At 41.3% G+C, this 13,460-nt stretch overlaps 1 protein-coding gene across 11 annotated transcripts in view; it reads right to left on the reverse strand.

Annotated features, from left to right (window-relative positions):
* The window catches only part of epb41a (erythrocyte membrane protein band 4.1a), a 62,391-nt gene that overhangs the window by 15,651 nt on the left and 33,280 nt on the right, over window positions 1-13,460 (reverse strand). For 4 of the 11 annotated variants that reach the window (XM_061759570.1, XM_061759574.1, XM_061759577.1 and 1 more), the window contains exons 14-16: window positions 13,297-13,344; window positions 10,177-10,239; window positions 8,573-8,743 (exon numbers count right to left, since the gene is read on the reverse strand). In XM_061759570.1, the coding sequence (XP_061615554.1) occupies window positions 8,573-8,743; window positions 10,177-10,239; window positions 13,297-13,344 (282 nt within the window). Of the gene's footprint in view, window positions 1-8,572; window positions 8,744-10,000; window positions 10,049-10,176; window positions 10,240-13,296; window positions 13,345-13,460 lie in introns of all 11 variants that reach the window. The other 7 variants (XM_061759571.1, XM_061759572.1, XM_061759576.1 and 4 more) reach the window with 4 other exon arrangements.

A 13,460-nucleotide genomic window follows, 5' to 3' on the forward strand; every position in this document is an offset into this window, starting at 1 on the left:
CAGGAAAACGAGCTTCGCCAAGTCAAGAAGACAAAGCTCAGTTTCCGCGGAAACAAGGCGAGGTGGCCTGAGTTGGAAGACCAACTCATGGATTAATGAGCAAAGAAAAGCCGGGACAAGTGTCTCTACAGTCACCATTCGACTGAGGGCAATAACGCTTGCAGAAGAAATGAAAATTGAACATTTTCAAGGAGCTCGGTCTTGGTGCTTTCGTTTTATGAAACGGCGCCATTTATCCATCCGGGCAAGGACTACCGTGGCGCAGCAACTTCCGGCGGATTACAAAGAAAAGCTGGCGTGAGAGCGATGGATGACAGATGACGAAGACAGCTTTACTAAGACTAGGAGGCAGCGCCGGGCGAGATATGCCACAATTTGTGAACGGGTTGTGGATGCTTGGGCTAAGGTGTCTGCTTGCGCTGTTGTACGAGCTTTCGTAAAAGCCGGCGGCATCATTTCTGAGGAGCCGCACGGCAACGAGACTGACTCCGACGAGTACGAGAGGGAACCTGGCGTGTTTGATTGAGAACTTGCCCAGCTGTTCATTTCGGATACAGAACATGTGGACTTTGATGGATTTGTGGATGAGGATTGATCAAAAAATAACGCGAGTACATTGTTAAATACTTCAATAAAGTACAACCGAACTCAGTTTTGCTCCCGCTGCCTTTTTAAAAACATTGTTTTAGCGTGCATGCATGCTACCGTATGTTTTAAGCCAGCGTATGTTTTACCATGCCTGCGCCTTATGTAAGTGTTAAATACAGAAATAGACCCCGTAACTGAGACTGCGCCTTTTAATACGGTGCGCGCTATGGTCGTGAAAATACGGTAGCTTTGCTCTGAGCTAGGGATGGGAATGATCAATGAATTTACTGATTTTTGATGGTTAACAATTTTGCAGATCATGTGATGTTTGTTACAACATTCGGAACAAATGTGTTTATGTATACACTAGTTTTGTCTGAAAGAAATGGAAGCTTATCAGATTTCAATAGATGGGCGCAACCGGAAAAGTTCAAATGTCAGTTTTTTTGTTAAACTACAACAAAAAAAGAGACCAAGACAAAAAGCATTTCAAAACATTTTCCACCATTAAAGAGAGAGTTTTCCGTTCCCCCCCCCCCCCCCCCCAAAAAAAACATTTATTGTGATATGTTAAAACTGTATGACCTGACAGTATATTATTATTAAAATGGAAAATCAGCTCTTTCTGACCACATTTAATGCCTCTAATTTAATTTTAATTATTAGTTTAAAACTGGGCACGGTGGGACAAGCATAGCCAATGAGTATAATGACAGGAGGCGTGGCCGAATAGTCTGTCACATGTCTGGCACATGGACTTGCAAGGATGTACCACAGCCTCTCGCAGAGTATTAAGAAATTAACATTTCTTGGCCGGATGATTTAACTTCGGTTCACAGCAAAAGTTAAAAAACTTCAAATCAATGGTAAAGATATATAATGGTGGTGTTTGTCCGATACGTGGGGATAGTGGCGGTGGCGTGGAAATGAGGCTACATTCAAATTGAAATTGCTAAGAGTTTGAAAACTGTGTCATAATGTCACTTCACCAAAACATATTTTCATTGGATAGCAGAAAATTCTACACATAATAAAATCCCTAGGTTTCAATTTAATGTTGGACAATTTCACCGTAGCACAATTAGCTGTGCAACAGATACAGCGCTAACATGTCGCCACCGTAGAATTTCGCTGATTTAATTTGACGTTGAAATTCTATTCACGAGGACGATACGGCTTCATTCATTCACCGCTTTATCGGCCAACCCCTACAAATGTTTCATCCTTCATCAGCCAGCTAAATAAAGCCTAATAAACTGAAAATATCAACTGAAAAAAAAGCTGGATCCAAGTTCAATAGAAATAGTAACACATTGTAGTTCATATGGAAAATGTGTTGGGCCGCTCATCTTACATTGCTTCTGTCTGTCCGATTGTCACACATATTGTATGTAGCCTGCCTTTTGCAAACATGTTGTGAAGCAATGTGTTGTTTTAAAGAGCATCCGGAATTGGAGCACAATACTATAATGGAAGCTACTGTTGGAACAAATCAGTTTAGTGTCCTTTTGAGTGATGAATCACAATTCTCTACTTGGCAGCCAGATGGATGAGTTGAGGGTTGTTGAACGCCAAGAGAACATTACCTGCCTGTCATTGTGCCAACATTAAAGTTGCCTGGTGGAGGGATATTGCTATGAACTTGGCCACGACCTCTTATTGCTTATTAAATGTTCAACTTTCCAAGAAGATTTAGACAATTCTTTTGCGGGAATAATTTGGGTAAGGCCGTATTCTTTGACAGCATGATTGTACCCCAGTAAGGTCCATCAAGATATGTTTCGATAGACGCCAGGCCCTCCTGTCCAACAGTCATCTTCGACTCTTTTGGATGAATGGGAAAAAGGTTGATGACACACTCCAAAATCTTTTAGACTGTCGATTGTGATCTATAGCAGATGTAAGTGTGTGATTTCTCCAGGGCCCAATACTTTTGTCCATATTGTAGCGTAGAATGAGTGGACATGATTATTCAACAAGAGCACATATTCAATGAACACTTTGGACAAACATGCTACAACCATGACAATTTAAACAAGGGTGTCAAACTCCTTTTTTTTTTTCTCCGCAGGCCACGTAGTTATGATTTCCCTCAGAGGGCCATTATGACTGTGAAACCATATAAATGGTTAATTGCCTCATATTATTTCATACACACGACAAATTGATTGATAACCAATTTTGAAATCAGAGGTCAAGGATAATAGGTTGTTAAGTTACTGTAAGAAAAGGGGATTGGCAACAAAAAAAAAAAATGCTTGTAATATGTTAACATTATCTATTATATATGACAATTAGAATTTTTGGTCCAGGTTTGAGCAAGAATCATGGAAGCTGAAGCACATGATTTGCTTTCACGGATCACATAGACCGATGCGGTCCGTGAACCACCGTGCTCCGGATCTGGCCCCCCCCCCCCCCGGCCCTTGAGTTTGACACCTGTGCCTTACAACCACAATATTAGGCATTAACGCTTTGCCCTTTCTGCTCAGTTCGCTGCAAGTCTCACGGGTTCATAGAGCTGGACAATACAAATTCGGGTAGAAACTTCACCTTCGTGGAGCGAGAAAATATATAGTGTACAGTATTGCAGACAGGCAAACAAAGAGTATCACTTTTTTACTGTCATGCAGCTAACATTATACTATATATGGAAAATACAAATGTGACAGTGTTACAATAATTTGATAGTGTACAATTATGTTCAAAGCTATATTCGTAACAGTCTTGGCACCACTTGTCTTCCTATTACCTTGGTACAACAACAACCCCTCCAACAATTTGCTTTGTTATCAAATAAGGCTTATGCCACATGCTTTTCTCCTCTGAAAGAGTTTGAATCTGGTCTCGACATTTACCTGGCAACTACCATTCAGGACTTAATGGAACCAATATTTGAATTATATGTAATTAAATTAAGAATTCAAACAAGAATGCTGGGTTATAGTCCTGAGAAATGTATCACGTCCAGTGATTGTTTGTGGTCAAGCATACGGCCTTGATTGTCTGCTTCAATTGGTCCAACATGAACATGACGATCATGCATGTCATTTAAACTCGTTGTGTTTACTACAGTGAAAGAAAACACAAGAAACACTTGGAATGGTACAAAAGCACTCAGAATTCGAACCACAATTCTGAGGACATCAACAACAAATAAAATTACGTGCTGGAGCTGATAAAGCTGTTCAACCAAAGAGTTACAATGGATTTCTACTAATTATGCAAACTGGAGCTATCCGGTGTGCAGAATGTAGCGCTTCACAGTTAACCCAATGGAGATGTTTTCAAAGTTTGATGCGGGAGGAACAATAGAAAGGTGCAAACAGATGAGAGAGAAACTAGATCCATGCACGGTTGTCGATCCAAATCAAAAAGGGTGCCTTTTGTTTCGGACACCGACAGAAATCTCTGCAGAGCCAGCGGAGTGATGAAAACAGCATTTGAATGTGGAGCCCTTTAGACTGCTGAGGGCGTCGTTTTAAGCTTATCATACATTTGTGTTGCAAATAAAAGCCAACCACAGCACGGTCAGAGCCATCGCAAGAAGGCCTGACAGGAAGAAGGACATCCGAGAGTGCCTATAGTGTGTGTGGAGCCTGGATGTGCTGACCTCACCAGAACTGTCCGAGCGCCTCGCCTCATCTGGCACCCTGATAGCCACCTCTAAAGTGTGGCCACAGGCTTGTTCTTCCTCATCTTCCTCCTCCTCCTCCTCCTCGTCCTCCTCTTCCTCATCTACCCAATGTACCTCACTGTCCTCGTCGTCCAGCAGAAGACCGTGTCTGAACGGCGGCGATTCCCCTGGCGTCGGGGACAAGCTACATGCTCTTACCTTTTGTCCAAACAGTGACTGCCTCCCTCGCTGTGCTCAGCAGTGGAAGACCAGGAAAGACAAATAACAATGAACAGACATGTGGAATATGGTCAGCTCACAGGAGGAGATAAGAGGTGGACAGAGGGAAAACGAAATGGACAAGTGAGACACTGGAGAAAAGGTATGGCAGAATTGCTGGAGGTTGCTGGTTTAGGCAGCTGATACAGTATCACGTAAGATTTATTTGCTGAGAAATGATGAAAAAAAAACACGATATGGACAAAAATATTGTAACACTTGGGTATTAACAGCTTCCACGATTCTGGAAAGACTTTGTAGATGTTGTGGCGGTCTGCGGGAAGTTTTGTGTATTCATCCAGAATGGAAGGTTACGAGGTCAGGGCTCACAGATGTTGGACAATCTCTAGTTCTTGTCCATCTTTAAGCATTGGGGCACAGTCGAGTTGGAACTGAAAGTGTGTCCCCTATATTTTGTCCTTAATGTGTATAAAAGGGTTACAACAGACAAAATCTGTTTAGTTCAAAGATTATGGTTCATGGAACACAATGAAACAATGTTTTGCAAAGGACCAGAATTCCTCAAATAGTGGCCTCCGCTCGATTGGAGGGCTTAATCCCTGGGGTGTCCACGTAGACAAATAAATGCCAGACCTCAAATAAACCCCCTTCAGGAACAAAATATCAGATGGTGCCACTAGGTAAGTCATTACTTTTTTTTATTTAACAATGTCAGAATTACAAACCGACAACGTCAGAAATATTAAGATACAATAAATGTTGCTGTGAAAGTTCAATAGTGAGGTTGCTTTAATCAAATGGAAACTGTGACACCCACCTTGCAAAAATGCTAAATGGTTTATTCCATCCGTCTCATTACCTTAATACACAGTGCTCTGGGTACACAGTACATACAGGACTGGCAGAGGAGAAAGAAAGCTAAAATCAGGCAGCAAAATGCTTACCATGTTTTTATTTGTATTTTATTTTTTTGAAAGAAAGCCCAAATGTTAACGCGCCTAATGATTGATGTAATACTACGGTTTTGTACCTCCCAAGTTTCAAGAAAATTGGGCGTGAGGGTGTGCGTGTCCTTAGGAGCAAGCAACATTAGCCTCTGCTGCTGTTTGCTGTTACTTCTTGTTGAGCTCGCTCATACAAAATTTGGTGCTACACCCCTAGATGCCACAAATGAAGAATTTCTGGTTTCTGGAATTTTTCTTCGTTAGATCTTGGGTGCAAAAGTCTTGCACGTAAAGATGCCTGAAACTTTGTTTCCCCAAATATGACAGACAGACCACAGCCTTAACTAAAATAATGACAAGTACACTTTTTTATAGCTTTCAAAATGATTATTAGTCATTTGTACGAGTAGTCAAATAGCTTCCTACAGTTACAGCTTCATCGAGAGCCTCACCAAAATTGAACAGGATGTTTCTTTTCACATGTACATATGCTCTTTGTGGAAAATCGGTTTTGTATTTTTATTTTTTTTCTTCTAATCCTGCTCATTTACGGTTTCATTATGTCAAAACGATTACTGGGGGAAATGTCATGCCAAAAAACGTAAATAATTTCGCATAGTACTGTATTGGCCTTGCACATTACCTGATGGAGGATAAAAATACTGTACTACCACTAGGAGTATTAACTAAGTGATGCAGTGGAGAAGATTTCTCATTTTTATCTTGCGTGTCATCATACTTCCCAACGTTCTGCAATAAAACTGATCAGAGTTTTGCCTCAGGCACTGTCTAAAAAAGTTCCATTATGACTGAATTTTTGGATTAAAGTGGGCAATTGTTATGCAGATAATCCTGTCTGTGATCATGAACTGTGTCTTCGGGTGGTGAGATGTGTGCTAACAGAAGTATCCTGCATTTCCTCATACAATACAGTGGATTTATGTCACACAACTTTAAAGAGGACCAGGCATTCATTAGCGATGAGTCGTTTATTACGGGAAGGCCCCAATTTGTAAAAGACTAGACATTTTTTTAAAAAACAAACAAACGTTTCCACAAATATGTTAATTTCCAATCTTATATAAAAATAATAGAAATAATAAGTTGCAAAATTCCACACAATATTGTGGAGTGAGCACAGAAGTTACAGGAGCACTAATTGCCAGAAAATGACAGTTTCCACATAATGCATGATTCTTTAATACTCTTAGGGATTTCATTTACAACAGACTCCACACTTTCATTTATCTACGACTGTTTTGGTTGGCAACTGATTTGAAATGATTTAATTCTTTAAAGTCCATGTTTTTGCTCCTTGATTTAGTTCATTCTACTGATTATAATGCCTCAAAGGGAATTTCAATTTAGAACTCTGCTGTATTTTGTTTAGCGCAGCATACAGAGCGAACCAGACGAGCTACTGCCGTCTCAGGTGTGAACAAAAGCAGCTATGACAGGGGTAATTACAGTTAGTCCCATTTTTTTCTCCCCCTGAGGGACTAAGCGCACGGTAGTTAATGGAAACATGAGAGTTAAGGCCAACATTTAAGAATTGAGGTCGACCATCTCTTATCTACATTGTCAACAACAAAAAAACACCAAAACCTTTTTTTTTTTTTGGGGGGGGCAACAGGAAGGACAATAGAGACAGATAGAGACAATGAGGAACAGTAAGGAAAGGTGAGAGAATGAGACAGATTCCAGATGAGGGGAGGAAAGTTCTAGTTCTTATCTATTGGTCTGTCGAGTTTTCCAAGTGTTCTTTTTGCTCTTTGAACTCCAAGCAGGCTCAAAACATGCGAATAAATCATCAGGGTCAACCCAGCCATTGCTCGATGAAGCAGGATGACACGTTGTGCAGCAGCCATTGGAAAAGCAAAGCCAAGCGTGAGGCTTTTTTTTGGGGGGCGGGGGGGGGGAAAGTTAGGATGCAAGAGCTGAAACACACCGGCGGTATGCTTCAAAGTGCTTACCTGGCTCGGTGGCTTCATATATTTCTCATTTATCATCTTTTGACTTGCCTTGCATACATGTCCTGCTTCTGCGCGGCCATTTGGAACCCGAGTCGAACTCTTTACATTTGCACCACATTCTCCTCTCGCTTTGCTTGAAGCGGACTGAATTCTTTAGTTTTGGCAGCCAAGCGCAGTGTGCTGATGTTAGGGATGGGATGTCATTGTCGCCACTAAGCCGTGGCTACGTTGACCTTTTGCAGCCTGGGTCAAAGACAACGGAAATGCAATGCACCTTTTTCCTCAGATGCAGCACGCAGCTACTTTGTATGTGGCTGGTGTGGTACAACTGCGCACATCCTCCCCTTGCACACTCTTCACATCAGCAAACATAAACAAACAAACAAACAAACACAAATAAACTAACCCTAAGAACAAGACTATAGCCCCCCTTGTGACTGCGGTTACTCATGCAGAAGCATAGTGATGACAGAAGCCAACAGCGCCGCCAAGTGGAACATTGCTGTAATGTAAAAAAAAAAAACAACAACAACAACAACAACAACAACCCGAACCCTCTGCAAAATCAATCATGGACAGCCTTTCCATTTGTTTGCTAAGGCTCTCGCCCTTAACATGCCTACATGCAAGTGTGTAAATCACATTTTGAACATTTCAAATACAAATTTTACGCAAAGATTTAACCTGCAGCCGGGCAGAGTGATAGAATTGATATCACAAATAGAATAATGCCAATGGCATATCCCGAGTGTCACCAAAAACCTTTTGGTTGTCGCTTGAATTGCTCTGATACACAATTGCAAACCTCCTAAGACAGCATAGATAGGTTTTAAATTTTGGGAGGGACTTTATTACTTTTTTTTTTAGAATTGATAGTAAAGTACTACCATAACATTCGCTGCAGGTGGCAACTGCATGGCGCAATAATGTAAGAATAGAATACAAAGTTTGTTTGGGATTGTTTTCAGCTCAGCTAGTAATAATGAACAACTTCCGAATGGGCTGTGAATTTGCCCAATTCACATTAGAAGCTTCCTCAAAATGATTCGGTCGGCTTCTGCGCTGTGTGCTTTGCTCGAGTAAGTAAGCATAATAAACGTATGGGTGTTCTATATATGAATTTGTTTCAAATGAAAATATTTTTTTGTATGATAAAAGGACGTCTGACACCAACAACAGAGTCAAGCGGCATTATCGGCTGCCGGACTCACCGCTGGTTGCAGCTGGCCGTTGATGCCGGCTGTGCGGAAAGGCGAGTTGGTGGAAAGACGCTTGTCCCACTCGCTGGGTCGAGGCTCTGGTACGGACTCCATGAAACTCCTCTTCAACTCGCTGATGCTTGTGTGGTGACGCATGATCTCAGTCTGGGTTTTATCCACGTCCTTCGAAAAGAGCGAACGTGTGAGAATAGGTTAATGGAAAGGGGAGAAAAACAGCATTGTAATAATGGGATCATCGGAATGAAAATATATTGAATTGTAATCCTGGTTTAAAACAATCAGCTTTAAGGCAAAATAAATGGAAATGTGCATCCTGCATGGTGTACACAGCCCAGATGACTGCAGAGTCACGGAGGCCACATCCCAAACTTTCCTAATTCAACTGTTGCGCGGAAGGTTTACGGATATTTACTGGACACTCATGCTGAGCGGATGGATGGACACTAGACTAAATTAAGAGAGGTCATCATGTGTCTCCTGTCATCCAAATCAAATAGAAGCACGATTATCTTGATGACATTCTCAGTTAACAGCCAATACAAAATAGCAGCTGATGACCGAAGGAAACATTTGAATGATCTATGTTTCATTAAAGCGCACGTTCTTAATTCCACCTCGCAGAAATGTACACTCCCAAGGCACGATATTATGACCTGACAAAAAATACGTGATATTTGTCTTTACAAAGATAATGATGTTCAGTTTTGACTGGCACAATCAGACAGGTATTGACTGAACAATGTTCAGAGCAGAAGTACAAAGACACCAACAAACAGCATGTGAGTGTTAAAGGAACGATGAAGAAACCAAACGGACAGGAAGTAAGCATGATTGTTCAATAATGTGACTGCACAAAGAGAACAACAGCGTCCAAGGCTTTTCACTGACAATACTGTATACTGTGCACTGTATGACTGGGAAGCAGAACTCATTTAGTTCTCAAGGAAGACTGTGAGAAAACCAGACCAATTATGTCATTTAGTGCATCAAAATGATTTGACGTATAATGCGTTACGTGCCTAATACTCATCCTGTAACCCTAGAAGAGGGTGGATCAGTGCCTAAAATTGACAGCTTAGCCAGCAAGGTTGCAAATAAATGTATACTGTAGTTGTAAACGTATTAACAGTTAGTATAGTTGAGATAATATAGAGGTGCCAGCCAGGTTCCACTGTAGATCAAATTCAGTGGTCTTTCTGGGACAAACCAAAACTAATATAACCCTTAAATAGTCCGAAGTGTACTGTAACTGTAAAACATTTCGCCTGCGCATTGTTTGTTGCGACACCAAAGCTAAAGCTGGACGGCCAGTTTATCCTAACGCAGCAGAAGGGAACCACATCCAGTCATAGAGTGTACTGTAGTTCATGAAAGCAACACATGAAAGTGACAATGTCAAAGAGAAATGAAGTTACTTGCATCAGAGTCAGAGAGGAAAATGGTGCATGCCAAGCCTTTAGGGTCAAGCTGGAAAAAATACAATGAATAAAGAAAAACAGAAGAGTCAAAGAAAAGAAAAAAGATTCGACAGAAATATGAAGCGGGCAGAGAAACGTGAACACAACATTCAAAACAGAAGTGAAGCCCATACAAACCTCCAACATTAAATTGCTATGTCTGATATAAATAGTTTCGCCCTCGAGTTTCTTAGCTCGTTTCTGTAGGAAATCGGGAAAACAGAACATCTGGTTGAAAATTGCTTTGCAGTCATTCTCAACAAGGGATATTGCATTTGTCTTGCAATGGAATCCAATGAGAAGCACCAGCCAGGGCAAGAATCATGAACTGTGAAAAATAATAAGCTTGCAAGAACACAGAGCGTGGTGTGGGCGCATTCGGAAAAAAAAAAAGGGAAATTCCCACACACGGACTCAAGTTGTGTGTGTATGAAAAGAATCAAGGTGAGACCGCGTCAAAGCAGTAGTGCGAGTGAGCGCAGCAAACACTGTGCGTGCAGAGCCTGCTGCAGTGCATCGCACTTACACACTGAGCTGCTGTCACCATTAATCCAAGTAGTCTTGCGTTTCTATATAACATAAGGTTAATATAGAAATCATCAGTAATTGTACAACTTCTTCTTCATTTTCTTGTTTGTCAAGACTGTGTAATGTTTTCATTCATTGGGTTGATGTCCTTCATTAAACATGATTGGTTGTTATTAAAAAGCATTCATTTTGATTTTTTTTTTTTTAAGGGAACATTTTTATTTGCTTTTCTACTTCTACACTCCAAGCAACATGGTACTTTTTTTTTTCCAATGCCCTAATTCCTGGCACACTGATGCAGAAGTTGCATGAAGTGACCAAAACATTTATTTGCTTATCACCAAAGCACTTCAAGTATACAATCGGTATGAAAAGTATTCAGACCCCATTAAATTTTTCATTCTTTGTTATATTGCAGCCATTTTCTCAAATCATTGAAGTTTGTTTTTTCCCTCATTAATGTACGCACAGCACCCCACATTGACAGAAAAAAAATGAATTGTTGAAATATTTGCAGATTGATTAAAAAAAACAAAAACTGAAATATCACACAGCCATAGGTATTCAGACCCTTTACCACAGTATTTAGTAGAAGCACGCTTTTAGGCTATTACAGCCATGAGTCGTTTTGGGAATGATGCAACATGTTTTTCACACCTGGATTTATGGATCCTCTGCCATTCCTCCTTGCAGATCCTCTCCAGTTCTGTCATGTTGGATGGCGAACGTTGGTGGACAGCCATTTTCAGATCTTTCCAGAGATGCTCAATCGGGTTTAAGTCAGGGCTCTGGCTGGGCCATTCAAGAACAGTCACAGACTTGTTCTGAAGCCACTCCTTAGTAATTTGTGCTGTGTGCTTAGGGTCATTGTCTTGTTGGAAGGGGAACCTTGGGCCCAGTCTGAGGTCCTGAGCCCTCTGGAGAAGGTTTACGTCCAGGATATCCCTGTACTTGGCCGCATTCATCTTCCCTTCGATTGCAACCAGTAGTCCTGTCCCTGCAGCTGAAAACACACCCGCAGCATGATGCTGCCATCACCATGCTTCACTGTTGGGATTCTATTGGAGAGGTGATGAGCAGTACCTGGTTTTCTCCACACATACCGCTTAGAATTCAGGCCAAAAAGTCCTATCTTGGTCTCATCAGGCCAGAGAATCTTATTTCTCACCATCTTGGAGTTCTTCATGTGTTTTTTGAGCAAACTCCATGAGGGCTTTCATGTGTCTTGCACTGAGGAGAGGCTTCCGTCGGTCGGGCCACTCTGCCATAAAGCCCCGACTGGTGGAGGGCTGCAGTGATGGTTGACTTTCTAGAACTTTCTCCCATTTCCCGACTGCATCTCTCAGCTCAACCACAGTGATCTTTGCTTTCTTTTTTACCTCTCTCACCAGGGTTATTCTCCCCTGATTGCTCGGTTTGGCCGGACGGCCAGCTCTAGGAAGGGTTCTGGTTGTCCCAAACGTCTTCCATTTCAGGATTGTGGAGGCCACTGTGCTCTTAGGAACCTTAAGTGCAGCAGAAATGTTTTTGTAACCTTGGCCAGATCTGTGCCTTGTCTCTGAGCTCTTCAGGCAGTTCCTTTGACCTCATGATTCTCATTTGCTCTGACATGCAGTGTGAGCTGTAAGGTCTTATATAGACAGGTGTGTGGCTTTCCTAATCAAGTCCAATCAGAATTATCAAACACAGCTGGACTCCAATGAAGATGTAGAACCAAATCAAAGATGATCAGAAGAATTGGACAGCACCCAACTTAAATATATGAGTGTCACAGCAAAGGGTCTGTATACTTATGGCTCAATCGCAGGCCACATATAAGCAAACAACCATTCGTGCACACATTCACACCTACGGGCAATTCAGAGTCCTCAATCAACCTACCATGCATGTTTTTGGGATGTGGGAGGAAACCGGAGTACCCGGAGAAAACCCACCCAGGCACGGGGAGAACATGCAAACTCCACACAGACGGGGCCGGGATTTGAACCCCGGTCCCCAGAACTGTGAGGCAGATGCGCTAACCAGTTGTCCACCGTGATAATAAAATATGATGTGATTTAAAAAAAAAAAAGCACCAGAAGGGCCACTTTGCAAGCCATAAAAATACCATTTGTCAAGCACCAGCGTTTGTTAGCATGAACTTTTTAATAGCCACTCAGCACAAAAAAAAAAAACATGTGGCAACTTCTGATAATGACCTAGGCTAAACTTAGCTTTTCCCTAACATACAAAGACGTTAGAAGGTACTTCCTATTCCCTATTGGCCATGGCTCTGACAGCATCTCGTGACATATTATAATGTGTAACAAAGAGAGACCAAAAATATGATGTGGACAGGTTTCACAGAAGAAGAAAAAAAAAAGGTGAATTTGTGAACAGCGAGCTGTGAAAGGGTGCGGTTGACTGTATAGTAAATGTCATTTCAGATTTGTAACTTGTAACTAAAAATTCCTAGCCCTAACTTTATGTTTTTTAGTATACACCTACAGTAATCCATCAAAATATTTGATGTATATATAGCCATAAGAAGGCAAAATCCACCCTTTGATTTAAAAAAATAATAATAATAAATACAGTCAGTAAAATATTTGCAAAATGAAGTCAGCTACAGGGCATGGGCATAATATAAAACAGAAAAGGCAGCCAAAACAATGTCTATGTGACAGCAAAGAAAATCAAAGTGGTAGTGATGCAAGCATGAACAAAGCGAGTTAGCAGATGCATGCTAACCTTCCTCACTCGCATCATCTCCGTCTTTGTTTTGTCCTGAGGAGAGTGCTGCTCTCCCATCAGAGAAAAAAAAAAAAAAAAAAACAGTTATGCTTGTGTTATGGTTCTGCCTCTGAGATCATTTGTAAAACTGAAAGCATACATGTGCAAGTACTTCCAGTGAT

Source organism: Phyllopteryx taeniolatus, chromosome 21 (genome assembly GCF_024500385.1).
Source record: "Phyllopteryx taeniolatus isolate TA_2022b chromosome 21, UOR_Ptae_1.2, whole genome shotgun sequence".
NCBI lineage: Eukaryota > Metazoa > Chordata > Actinopteri > Syngnathiformes > Syngnathidae > Phyllopteryx > Phyllopteryx taeniolatus.